Below are 14,139 nucleotides of genomic sequence, written 5' to 3'. Positions count from 1 at the left end.
AACATAGAAAAATGATGAACTCTTCTCAGAAGATCCCTTAAGGTTTCACTTTACTTTGTCCTGCCTGCTGGCTCTTCAGAAATGTGTGCGCGTGTGTTTTACACTCAGGAATCATTCAAGAAGAATATTTTCGCACTGCAAGATGTGTGATTAAGGTTATTTTTTAACATGTATAACTTTTGCTTTCCAACGATTCATTTGTTTCTATATTCATCCATGTTTTTATCTCCTTGCAAGATTTGTATTGTTTAATGTAACACCTTGTGTAATATGAATGCCTACACACTGGCCTATTTTCCCATTTTTTGGCTGATGATGACGCCAACACAGCGTCGAAACTAGTCCCAAGTGCAAATACATGTTATAAATAAACCTATAACATTTTTGTATTGAAAAGGTGGAACCTTTCTAGTTTTTCCTATCTTCCATTCTCAGTTCAATACGGACCAAAAATGAAACTCTTATGTTTAAATAAAGGAAGGGCATCTGGCCATAAAACAGGGCCAAATCCACATGTGCGACGCAGTTTGCATCCGTTGACTCCCACAGGTGTGGAAAAAGCAGTAGGAAAATAATAATAAGAAGATTATTTCTGGTTGTATGACTGTTTTATAATGCTCTAATTTTGTGGCTATTTTGTGGCTTTTTTGTTGTATGTGTTCTTGGTGACATTCTGAGCTTTGGTTAATTTGTTTATTCTATTATGCCATGTTTGCTTTTCTTTATGGTTATATGTTGTAATTTCTCCTACAGTAAGTATTTCAATTTGTCTACAATTTTGATTTCCTGTTCTCCTACTTCAATTTTCTTTGCAAGTGGTGGGTCAGTTAACATAATTTCTGTTTTCTCATCAGTTTTGCATCAGTACAATCCCTTAATTCCTACAAATTTTGTCATCATACAGTATGAGGCCATATTATCAATGATTTTTGCAAGGCTGGAAGGTTTATGTGGAAATTTATTGCATAGCTTCAAGAGGAAGTAGCCTACAAAATGAGTTAATATTTTGGCTGCTGATAAGACTTCTGTCTTTTTGCTCCTCTGAAGATTACATTAAACAGAGAGTGTGATATTTTTCATGAAGACTCACGGTTGTGAGAAGATAGTGCAAATGACATGACCAAACTGTTCAACAAGGTATACTTCAGGATATCTTCACTAGAAATGCTTTTTAAAGGAGTGGGTTTGGGACATGGCATCCCAATGTTTACTGTGATGAAGATTTTATGGCTGCTGATAACTTGAACTTTCCAAACTTTGCAGAAAATATGAATAATGAGATGCCTGAAGTGGTATTCGTAGATTAAAAGTGAATAAACCAATTAAAATTTACTGGACCTTGAAATGAAATATAATAACTTGTGACAGTAATTGATATTTCACCTGTTCCTGCCTGCTCCTTCAAACTGTATGAAATGTACAGAAAAGAATACATTGCAACTTGGAAGGAGAACTAAATAAGAAATCATAAATATGTTGAACTTAAAATGAAACACAAAATAACAAAAGGAAAGGTGTTTGATAGCAGTTCAGAAGAAGACATAGATGAATCTCTGCTGTGTGAGGATGTTGATAATGATCCAGTGGTGGAAGATATGGAAGATGAAATTTTCTGTGTTTGTGGAGAATTCAATAGAAATAATGAGATGTGGTTCCAGTGCATTACATATGGAAAGTGGTCCCATAAAGAATGCAGTGGTGTATGCCCCAAAGAACTACTTTGCTATTTGCTTTACGTCGCACCGACACAGATAGGTCTTATGGCGACGATGCGATAGGATAGGCCTAGGAATTGGAAGGAAGCAGCCGTGGCCTTAATTAAGGTACAGCCCCGGCATTTGCCTGGTGTAAAAATGGGAAACCACGGAAAACCATCTTCAGGGCTGCCGACGGTGGGGCTCGAACCCACTATCTCCCGATTACTGGATACTGGCCGCACTTAAGCGACTGCAGCTATCGAGTTCGGTCAAAGAACTACTGATGTGACCACTGTCTTCCCTAAATTGATCTTAAGTTTGAACGGGATTACCATATCATGGTAGGTATTACCACACAATATATAAAATTATATATAAAGACATTTGTGTAACTGAAAGGTTTGTTTTTCAAAATACAGTCTCCCAAAATGTTATCTGTTCTCTCAAGTTTAATCTCAATAATAAAAACTTGGTGCTTTGTATATAAAATGAATGAAGTTATATAAGTTTTCCATTAGGTGAGCATCATTAGTTTTAGTCTCCCTTATCAGAATTAGAAATTCACTATTTTGACTAACTGTAATACACTATAGGTTTTGAACTCTTTTGACTAAGGATATAGAATGACGGTTTTGCAGTAAGTCAGATTTTAAAATAATGTGAGAACCCTATGTTAGTGTATTTACTACCACGTTAGAGAACCCACTCCCTTTAGGATGAAATTCCAGTTCTTCAGTATTTCATTCGATAAATGGCAGCTGAAAGGGTTGAGTAGTAGTAGTAGTAGTAGTAGTAACAAGTCCCTTACTGGTGGAACAATGAAATAGACATGCCAAGGAAAGACTGCAATCGCAAGAGACAAATTCTTACAAGATCTAGGAAAAAAATCAGCCAGATCAACTTAATACAATTAGAAGCTGACTATAAGGCATCAAAGAGGCAACTAATGAAGCTAATAAAGGATTCTAAGAGAAATCTCTGGCAAAAGCTATGCGAAGATCTAGACAGTGATATCTGGGGAGCGGGATATAAGATAGTGACCGGTTGAATAATCAACAGGGTACCAGTTCAGCTCCCAGCTGATAGAAGAAAAACCATAGCAATGGAGTTGTTCCCTTGTACTAATGACAGACTTGAAACGGAATCAGACTTTTGTGTTGCAGAACCATTTACTGTGGTTGAGTTACAAGAGATAGCACGCAATATGAAGACTGGTAAGGCACCAGGTGTAGATGGAATCCCACCAGAAGCCATCAAGTATGCAGTTGAGGTGGCACCTGGTTGGATCTTATCAGTCTTCAATGATTTATTAAAAAAGCGTGAATTCCCCGATGAGTGGAAAGTAGCCAAGCTAGTGCTGTTATTGAAAGCAGGGAAACTATCATTAGATCCATCAGCATACAGGCCACTTTGCTTATTAAACACCTTGAGCAAACTTTACGAAGGATTGATTAAAACTAGACTGGAGAAAGAACTTGAACAACAGGGAGGACTTTCTTCGAACCAGTTGGGATTTAGAAAGGGTAGAACCACAACCCAAGCTATTGAGAGGGTGATTCAAATACAGGCAGAAAGCAGTGAGAAATGGGCTGCCTTGATAACGCTAGGTGTCAAAAATGCTTTTAACACTGCTTCTTGGAGCATTATTTTGAGAGAACTTCGTAGGATGAACATTTCTCGGTATCTACAACAAATAATCATTAAGTACTTCAAAGGACGAAGAATACGATTTCATGATTTAGAAGATCTTGAAATGAGTGCTGGCGTTCCACAGGGATCTGTCCCAGGACCCACCTTGTGGAACATTCTATATGATGGTGTCTTACACCTGCAGCTGACAAAAGGGACAACATCTATTGGTTATGCAGATGACCTTGCAATAGTGGTAATAGCAGAGAATGTAGAAGAACTGACCTTCCGAGTAAATGAATCACCGAGACGAGTTAACCTTTGGATGGTAAATAATAAATTGAGATTGGCTCCACATAAGACTGAGGCTGTAATTTTGAAAGGTTCCAGGAATTGGAAAAATGTCCGTTTCTTATTAAATGATACAGTGCTTATCCCAGGAAAGTCTGTACGATACCTTGGGGTTCTTATTGACAGGAATTGCACATTTGGTGCACATGTGAAGGCAGTAACCCAAAAGGCAGAGAAGAAGGCATCAGCATTAGCCAGACTTATGCCTAACATCGGGGGACCAAGAACAGTTAAGAGACAGATTATGAGCTCTGCAGTATATTCCATTTTACTTTATGCTGCACCTATCTGGCACAATGCACTCAGGAGGAAGATTCACCGAAGAGCTATGGAAAGAGTACAGAGGAAAATGCTGCTCAGAGTTACCTGTGCATATCGAACTGTTTTGACAGCAGCTTTACAAGTTGTAGTTGCCAGTATTCCCGTTGACCTCCTCGTTGTAGAGAGAAAACTTTGGCATGAAAGGGGGCAACTATATCTGCTGAAGAAAAGAAAGCCTCGAGGAACCAACTCTTACTAGACTAGCAAGACCGATGGGATGGCACAACCGATGTTGGCCAATGGACAAAAAAGCTAATACCCAACATAGGAGACTGGCTTAAATGTAGACACCGGCAGGTAGATTACTATCTGTCGCAGATCCTGACAGGACATGGAAGATTCGGCGTATACTCCATGAAGATGGGAAAGACGCAGGGAGATGGTTATCGGTACTGTTCTGAAAGGGATACAGTAGAACACACTTTTTTCTACTGTGTTCGATGGGAAGAAGAACGAAGGAAAGCCTGCCAACAACTTGGCCGACGACTCACGCCAGGGAATCTGGTTCAGATTATGTTAGAGAGCCCGTTTGCCTGGAACACAGTAAAGGCAATGGCGACAAGCATTATGGGGATGAAGGAGAAAGAAGAGAAAGGAAGAACTTAATAATATACATCACTCCATTCTGATGTCATGCCGACAAGCAGTTCCAGAATGGTCTGAGTGAAGAGGGCAGGGGTTTTTTAGTTGGTGGAAATCCAACTCCCACAAAAAAAAAGTAGTAGCAGCAGCAGCAGCAGCAGCAGTAGTAGTAGTAGTTTTTTGTTATGGCAGGGGAAAATCTTTTAAAGACACACTCTGTGTGGGAGTTGGATTTCCACCAACTAAAAACCCCTGCCCTCTTCAATCAATCCATTCTGGAACTGCTTGTCGGCATGACATCAGAATGGAGTGATGTATATTATTAAGTTCTTTCTTTCTCTTCTTTTTCCTTCATCCCCATAATGCTTGTCGCCATTGCCTTTACTGTGTTCCAGGCAAACAGGCTCTCTAACATAATCTGAACCAGATTCCCTGGCGTGAGTCGTCGGCGAAGTTGTTGGCAGGCTTTCCTTCGTTCTTCTTCCCATCGAACACAGTAGAAAAAAGTGTGTTCTACTGTATCCCTTTCAGAACAGTACCGATAACCATCTCCCTGCGTCTTTCCCATCTTCATGGCGTATACGCCGAATCTTCCATGTCCTGTCAGGATCTGCGACAGATAGTAATCTACCTGCCGATGTCTACATTTAAGCCAGTCTCCTATGTCGGGTATTAGCTTTTTTGTCCATTGGCCAACATCGGTTGTGCCATCCCATCGGTCTTGCCAGTCTAGTAAGAGTTGGTTCCTCAAGGCTTTCTTTTCTTCAGCAGATATAGTTGAACCCCTTTCATGCCAAAGTTTTCTCTCTATAACGAGGAGGTCAATGGGAATACTGGCAGCTACAACTTGTAAAGCTGCTGTCAAAACAGTTCGATATGCACAGGTAACTCTGAGCAGCATTTTCCTCTGTACTCTTTCCATAGCTCTTCGGTGAATCTTCCTCCTGAGTGCATTGTGCCAGATAGGTGCAGCATAAAGTAAAATGGAATATACTGCAGAGCACATAATCTGTCTCTTAACTGTTCTTGGTCCCCCGATGTTAGGCATAAGTCTGGCTAATGCCGATGCCTTCTTCTCTGCCTTTTGGGTTACTGCCTTCACATGTGCACCAAATGTGCAATTCCTGTCAATAAGAACCCCAAGGTATCGTACAGACTTCCCTGGGATAATCACTGTATCATTTAATAAGAAACGGACATTTTTCCAATTCCTGGAACCTTTCAAAATTACAGCCTCAGTCTTATGTGGAGCCAATCTCAATTTATTATTTACCATCCAAAGGTTAACTCGTCTCAGTGATTCATTTACTCGGAAGGTCAGTTCTTCTACATTCTCTGCTATTACCACTATTGCAAGGTCATCTGCATAACCAATAGATGTTGTCCCTTTTGTCAGCTGCAGGCGTAAGACACCATCATATAGAATGTTCAATCAATCAATCGATACTGATCTGCATTTAGGGCAGTCGCCCAGGCGGCAGATTCCCTATCTGTTGCTTTCCTAGCCTTTTCCGAAATGATTTCAAAGAAATTGGAAATTTATTGAACGTCTCCCTTGGTAAGTTATTCCAATCCCTAACTCCCCTTCCTATAAATGAATATTTGCCCCAGTTTGTCCTCTTGAATTCCAACTTTATCTTCATATTGTGATCTTTCCTACTTTTATAGACGCCATTCAAACCTATTCGTCTACTAATGTCATTCCACGCCATCTCTCCGCTGACAGCTCGGAACATACCACTTAGTCGAGCAGCTCTTCTTCTTTCTCTCAATTCTTCCCAACCCAAACATTGCAACATTTTTGTAACGGTACTCTTTTGTCGGAAATCACCCAGAACAAATCGAGCTGCTTTTCTTTGGATTTTTTCCAGTTCTTGAATCAGGTAATCCTGGTGAGGGTCCCATACACTGGAACCATACTCTAGTTGGGGTCTTACCAGAGACTTATATGCACTCTCCTTTACATCCTTACTACAACCCCTAAACACCCTCATAACCATGTGCAGAGATCGGTACCCTTTATTTACAATCCCATTTATGTGATTACCCCAGTGAAGATCTTTCCTTATATTAACACCTAGATACTTACAATGATCCCCAAAAGGAACTTTCACCCCATCAACGCAGTAATTAAAACTGAGAGGACTTTTTCTATTTGTAAAACTCACAACCTGATGTTTAGCCCCGTTTATCAACATACCATTGCCTGCTGTCCATCTCACAATATTTTCGAGGTCACGTTGCAGTTGCTCACAATCTTGTAACTTATTTATCACTCTATAGAGAATAACATCATCCGCAAAAAGCCTTACCTCCGATTCCACTCCTTTACTCATATCATTTATATATATAAGAAAACATAAAGGTCCGATAACACTGCCCTGAGGAACGCCCCTCTCAACTATTACAGGGTCAGACAAAGCTTCACCTACTCTAACTCTCAGAGATCTATTTTCTAGAAATATAGCAACCCATTCAGTCACTCTTTTGTCTAGTCCAATTGCACTCATTTTTGCCAGTAGTCTCCCATGATCCACCCTATCAAATGCTTTAGACATGTCAATCGCGATACAGTCCATTTGACCTCCAGAATCCAAGATATCTGCTATATCTTGCTGGAATCCTACAAGTTGAGCTTCAGTGGAATAACCTTTCCTAAAACCGAATTGCCTTCTATCGAACCAGTTATTAATTTCACAAACATGTCTAATATAATCAGAAAGAATGCCTTCCCAAAGCTTACATACAATGCATGTCAAACTTACTGGCCTGTAATTTTCAGCTTTATGTCTATCACCCTTTCCTTTATACACAGGGGCTACTATAGCAACTCTCCATTCATCTGGTATAGCTCCTTCGGCCAAACAATAATCAAATAAGTACTTCAGATATGGTACTATATCCCAACCCATTGTCTTTAGTATATCCCCAGAAATCTGATTAATTACAGCCGCTTTTCTAGTTTTCAACTTTTGTATCTTATTGTAAATGTCATTGTTATCATACGTAAATTTTATTACTTCTTTGGCCTTAGTCTCTTCCTCTATCTCGACATTATCCTTGTAACCAACAATCTTTACATACTGCTGACTGAATACTTCTGCCTTTTGAAGATCCTCACATACACACTCCCCTTGTTCATTAATTATTCCTGGAATGTCCTTCTTGGAACCTGTTTCTGCCTTAAAATACCTATACATACCCTTCCATTTTTCACTAAAATTTGTATGACTGCCAATTATGCTTGCCATCATGTTATCCTTAGCTGCCTTCTTTGCTAGATTCAATTTTCTAGTAAGTTCCTTCAATTTCTCCTTACTTCCACAGCCATTTCTAACTCTATTTCTTTCCAGTCTGCACCTCCTTCTTAGTCTCTTTATTTCTCTGTTATAATAAGGTGGGTCTTTACCATTCCTTACCACCCTTAAAGGTACAAACCTGTTTTTGCATTCCTCAACAATTTCTTTAAACCCATCCCAGAGTCTGTTTACATTTTTATTTACCATTTTCCACCGATCATAGTTGCTTTTTAGAAACTGCCTCATACCTGCTTTATCAGCCATATGGTACTGCCTAACAGTCCTACTTTTAAGACCTTCCTTTCTATCACATTTATTTTTAACTACCACAAAAACAGCTTCATGATCACTAATACCATCTATTACTTCAGTTTCCCTATAGAGCTCATCTGGTTTTATCAGCACCACATCCAAAATATTTTTCCCTCTGATTGGTTCCATCACTTTCTGAATCAGCTGTCCTTCCCATATTAACTTATTTGCCATTTGTTGGTCATGCTTCCTGTCGTTTGCATTTCCTTCCCAATTGACATCTGGCAAATTCAGATCTCCCGCTGCAATCACATTTCTTTCCATGTCGTTTCCCACATAGCTGACTATCCTATCAAATAATTCCAAATCCGCATCAGTGCTACCCTTTCCCGATCTGTACACTCCAAATATATCAAGTTGCCTATTATCTTTAGAAATGAGCCTTTCCACAAGGTGGGTCCTAGAACAGATCCCTGTGGAACGCCAGCACTCATTTCAAGGTCTTCTAAATCATGAAGTCGTATTCTTCGTCCTTTGAAGTACTTAACGATTATTTGTTGTAGATACCGAGAAATGTTCATCCTACGAAGTTCTCTCAAAATAATGCTCCAAGAAGCAGTGTTAAAAGCATTTTTGACATCTAGCGTTATCAAGGCAGCCCATTTCTCACTGCTTTCTGCCTGTATTTGAATCACCCTCTCAATAGCTTGGGTTGTGGTTCTACCCTTTCTAAATCCCAACTGGTTCGAAGAAAGTCCTCCCTGTTGTTCAAGTTCTTTCTCCAGTCTAGTTTTAATCAATCCTTCGTAAAGTTTGCTCAAGGTGTTTAATAAGCAAAGTGGCCTGTACGCTGATGGATCTAATGATAGTTTCCCTGTCTTCAATAACAGCACTAGCTTGGCTACTTTCCACTCATCGGGGAATTCACGCTTTTTTAATAAATCATTGAAGACTGATAAGATCCAACCAGGTGCCACCTCAACTGCATACTTGATGGCTTCTGGTGGGATTCCATCTACACCTGGTGCCTTACCAGTCTTCATATTGCGTGCTACCTCTTGTAACTCAACCACAGTAAACGATTCTGCAACACAAAAGTCTGATTCTGTTTCAAGTCTGTCATTAGTACAAGGGAACAACTCCATTGCTATGGCTTTCATTCTAACAGCTGGGAGCTGAACTGGTACCCTGTTGATTATTCGACCGGTCACTATCTTATATCCCACCCCCCAGCAGTCGGTCTTGCTAGTATTTAGTACCAAACTATGAAGTTATATGTTATTAATCACATTTGTAGCTCACTTCCTTAAGTTACCCTTAAAATACAAAAGTACACTCAACATGGGATAGTGTAAAGTATCAGAGTAAAACTGAGAAATGAAGAATTTAAGAAGTGGTAAAATCTACCTAAGAAAGGCATAATATCCAAGAGGTAATAAATGGTTTAGTGAAAAATCTGACCTTTCAACATCTCAGTGGATTAGAAACATATGAATGATGACAGACCTAACTTCAGTACAAAGATAATTTGTCAGGAGTCGAGGGGACAATCACTGCAGGTGTGCCTGTGGTGAGATTGAAACATTGGCACACATCCATGGCCACTGCCCATTCAGTTCATTACTCAGAAATGTACATCATCATACAGTATGAGGCCATATTACCAAGGCTGGGAGGTTTATGTGGAAGTTTATTAGATAGCTTCAGAAGGAAGTAGCTTATAAAATGAGTCAGTATTCTGGCTACTGATAAGCAAAGACACCATGAGTTCATATTCAACCCAACAATACAGCTAGAATTAAACAACCAACAGCCACACAACATGAACTTCTGGAAACAGTTGGCCTACTCGTCAGTGTCCTCTTATTTCCATGAAAAGATATCAGATCAAATCCATTGCTGTTTTGGCTGTTTATACAGACCGAGAGGAGCTCCATCAACATTTATGGTTAAGGTATGTATGTATGTAATGTAATGTAATGTAATGTTATGTATGTATGTATGTATGTATGTATGTATGTATGTATGTATGTATGTATGTATGTATGTATGTATGTATGTATGTATGTATGTACGTACGTCCAATCCTTGTTCCGTTCCTCTATGGGGTCGGGAGTGAAGTGAGATGAATCTTCGTAGTGATTTTATTATGACCAGATGCCCTTCCTGACATCAACATAAGCAGAGGAATTATGAGATGAGATGAAATGAATAACGTGATATATGGTAGTAGGAAGGGAGAGGTTGAACGAATAGCACCAAGGAGTCTGCTCAAAGCTGCTCCGATGGACGAATCGCCATCGACAGTGTCACATGCTCTCACTCCAGGCGGGTCAATCAACATTTATGGTTAATATCTGGATGAAATTTCAATTAAGGGAGAACTTGCTATCAATTTTAAGAGGGCCAATCTTTCTTCCAAGAAATGACCTTTATGCAGAATAATACATGGTACCGGTACAGTATTTAAAATTCTGTCCTTTTTTGATGTTACAGTGCTACAGCGAGATGGTTTTGACACACCACACCCATACTTCAAATGTTTTGTAGCCGAACTTGATCCTAGTGAATGTAAGAATGACACTCAGCTTGAAAATAATGCTATAGGAGGTGAAGACAAATCAGGTAAATAACTATTTTTATAATAGTTGTAATTTACATATAATGTAAAAATTGTCTGGATGTTGATAACTTCACATTTTGCAATAAAAAGGGGAACTTTTCTGTGATAATGGAGTATAATGATTTATTTATATATATTTATTTATTTGTTTATTTAACAAAACATGATATTTAAAGGAACAATTTTTCTTTTACCAACGTCCTGGAATTATGATCTGATTAATGAGCTTTCTCCCTAGATCAGATGATGTGCTGAACTCCCATCATTTTTGTTTGCCTTAGGGAATTATGTGTAAGGATTTATTTATTGAATGGCTAATTGATAAACACATCATATATGGTACAGAATATTTTACGGAGGCTTATTAGTACTGTGAATGAAATTCAGTAACGTTAAGTCTAAATTAAAGAATAATTTATTTTACAAATTGCCCTGTGTATTGATCTGCTATTTATTTCTGGTTCACTCCTAGTGATCTCCTGGTTTGAACACGCCATTATGCATACATTTTAAGAATGCAGTCCTTTTAAGGACCTGTTACTGTAACGGTAATACCTTGCCTGATAAGAGTGTATTTGTTAACTAGGGAAATGATATTTAGGTGCTAAAAAATGGAATTTTTTTTTACATTATGTACGTTGCATTCAGCTACTCATATGACCTTATCTTTCTATTTCTCTGAGGCTATACCATACGCCTGGTTGTTAATCTAATATCGTTTCTCTGACTCAACTGTAACTTAATCCCTAACTTGACAGATGGTGACTCTGTGCCATTTCAATTTCCTAGACTGGTTCTTCTCGACCAGCTTTGTCTTTATAACCTCTTTGACAGAGAAAAAAACAAATTATAACAAGAGGAAGATGGCAAGGTGTACGATATGTGTATCATGTGGTACACAAAACTATTATTTATGATGAGATCTTTAATTTTCTCTATCCGCACATCTGACCTTGTGCGCTGGATTACATAACAGGTTCATATATGGAGAAAATGAATGCTTTTCCAATGAATGAGAAGAAAACAGGAAACCAAATCCTATAAATACATTAATGTCCCCAAAGATATTTAAAAAGAAGAAGAAGAAGAAGAAGAAGAAGAAGAAGAAGAAGAAGAAGAAGAAGAAGAAGAAGAGAAGAGAAGAAAACAAGATTACAACCAAAATGTGTTTTGGACTGCATCTAAACTTGCGATTCATGGTGTGTTTACAAAACTTTATGTGGGTCCATGTGAACGGACACTCTTGGTCTACATATGCTTCTGTTGTACATGTGTACATATTTTCTTTTATTTCGATGTATTCATTTTTGTGCTATGCTGTTCTGTCATGTTAGTTTTATTATTACCATACATGCGCGTATAATTCTAAGTTGATACTCCTATGGAAAATTAATCCTCCTCGCTTGATCACCGAATTCAGGATTCATTTTTCAAAGGGGCAGTACATCTCCCCCTCCCACTACACAAACCAACACATTAGCAAATCCAGAAATTTGCCGTAGGATCGGTCAAAACAGACAATTTACTAGTCAGGAACTGGATCTGGGCCTCTCTTAAAATAAAATATGATTGATAAAGGCAAAACCCAAGACAGAAACACATTAGTGTAAAGAGGAGTTTATTAAAATTATCTTTGGGTTAAGAAAAAAAAGAAAAGAGAACACATAAATTACAGGAAGCAATTAATGCATGAAATACAACTCATGTGAATCAGCATGAATATTTTTAAGGATATTTGGTTTTTATGGACATCTCTTTCATTATTCATTTGAATCAACTTTTTGTAATGTCGCAGGCATTGTTATAAGGCTGTAGTACATGGGCAGGAGAATTGTTGTCAACAGAAACTGGAGTAATATGTTTTCCTTATTATTTCTCCTTCAAACAGCCCTCAAAACAACTAACCACACTTTTATATGAGGAAGGCGGGAAAGGTAACATATCAGTCTCGAATCATAAAGACATTACTCTCTTGATAATCGCCAAGGAAGAAGAAATGTTTTTTTTTTTTTTTTCTGAGAGACTCCATGAATATAAGTGTTGAGAAACTCGTTGGCTGAATGGTCAGCGTACTGGCCTTCGGTTCAGAGGGTCCCAGGTTCAATTCCCGGCTGGGTCGGGGATTTTAACCTTCATTGGTTAATTCCAATGGCCCGGGAGCTGGGTGTTTGTGCTGTCCCCAACATCCCTGCAACTCGCACACCACACGTAACACTATCCTCCACCACAATAACACGCATTTACCTACAAATGGCAGATGCCGCCCACCCTCATCGGAGGGTCTGCCTTACAAGGGCTGCACTCGACTAGAAATAGCCACACGAAATTATTATTAGTGTTGAGAAAGGAGCACATATCCCAAAGATTGTCAACCAAGGAAAACAAGGAGATAATAGGGAAAGGTAATAAAACGTTACTATAGCGACATATAAATGAACGTGATCTCAGAGAACCAAACAAGAGTAATGGAGAAAGATCCCCAAATAATAAAATGAACCCAAAGCATATAACGCAATGCAGGAACAAAATGCAATAAAACATCCATGCAAATAAGAAATAAACAATGTCAGTAAGGAAAAGATACAATAGATAGTACAAACCCTCCATATAAGAAATAAACAATGTCAGTAAGGAAAAGATACAATAGATAGTACAAACTCTCCATTTACACAGTCCATTTATACAATGAGCATAGCTAGACAGACAGTACAAGGTATCAAATAAAAAGATAAAACTGAGACACACTGCAGTAGATTTGCAGCAGCACAATTTATCATACATGCAGGCATGGGTTGGATCAGGTTAACAAGAATAAAACAACAGAGCCCCCTCGTGTATAAGCGAAGGGTCACCCAATCCAACAGAATCTCAAATCATAAATGCTGTAGGATACATTCGTTCAGCAAGGGATGCAAAAATGAGTAGAATCTAAGACAGCGCTATAGCACAAACAATATCACTCAGCCCAAAGGTGATACGCAAGAGGAGAACAGATATGGACAGGTCCAGACATAACAACGCATCCAGCAAAATCAAGTCACACATACATGCTGACGAAACAGGTTTGCAATACCTTTTCATCCTTACTCAGCATGATCAAAATAAGTAAAATAATAGAATAAATTAAAAGAAAATCACTTGGCCATGAAAATTAAGAAACAACCTAAAAGAGATCACAGAAACGCTAAGTTACATTAGCCTTGGCAACATAAGAAAGGAATAATAAAGTACCTGTTATGTAATCCAGCATACAAGGTCAGATGTACAGATAGAAAAAATTAAAGATCTCATTATAAATTATAGTTTTGTGTACCACACGATACACATATCGCAGATACACACATAGCAGATACACCTCGCCATCTTCCTCTTGTTATAATTTGTG

General features: G+C 38.6%; 1 protein-coding gene across 1 annotated transcript in view; it reads left to right on the top strand.

The window, feature by feature from the left end:
- LOC136863618 (thialysine N-epsilon-acetyltransferase) overlaps window positions 1-14,139 on the top strand; it is a 189,265-nt gene that overhangs the window by 156,605 nt on the left and 18,521 nt on the right. Inside the window, exon 5 of the mRNA XM_067139989.2 lies at window positions 10,628-10,756. Coding sequence (XP_066996090.2) covers window positions 10,628-10,756 — 129 coding nt within the window. The remainder of the gene's footprint in view (window positions 1-10,627; window positions 10,757-14,139) is intronic.

Source organism: Anabrus simplex, chromosome 1 (genome assembly GCF_040414725.1).
Source record: "Anabrus simplex isolate iqAnaSimp1 chromosome 1, ASM4041472v1, whole genome shotgun sequence".
Lineage (NCBI taxonomy): Eukaryota > Metazoa > Arthropoda > Insecta > Orthoptera > Tettigoniidae > Anabrus > Anabrus simplex.
Note: the sequence above shows the minus strand (reverse complement) of the source record. Positions and strands in the feature narration are given on the sequence as shown.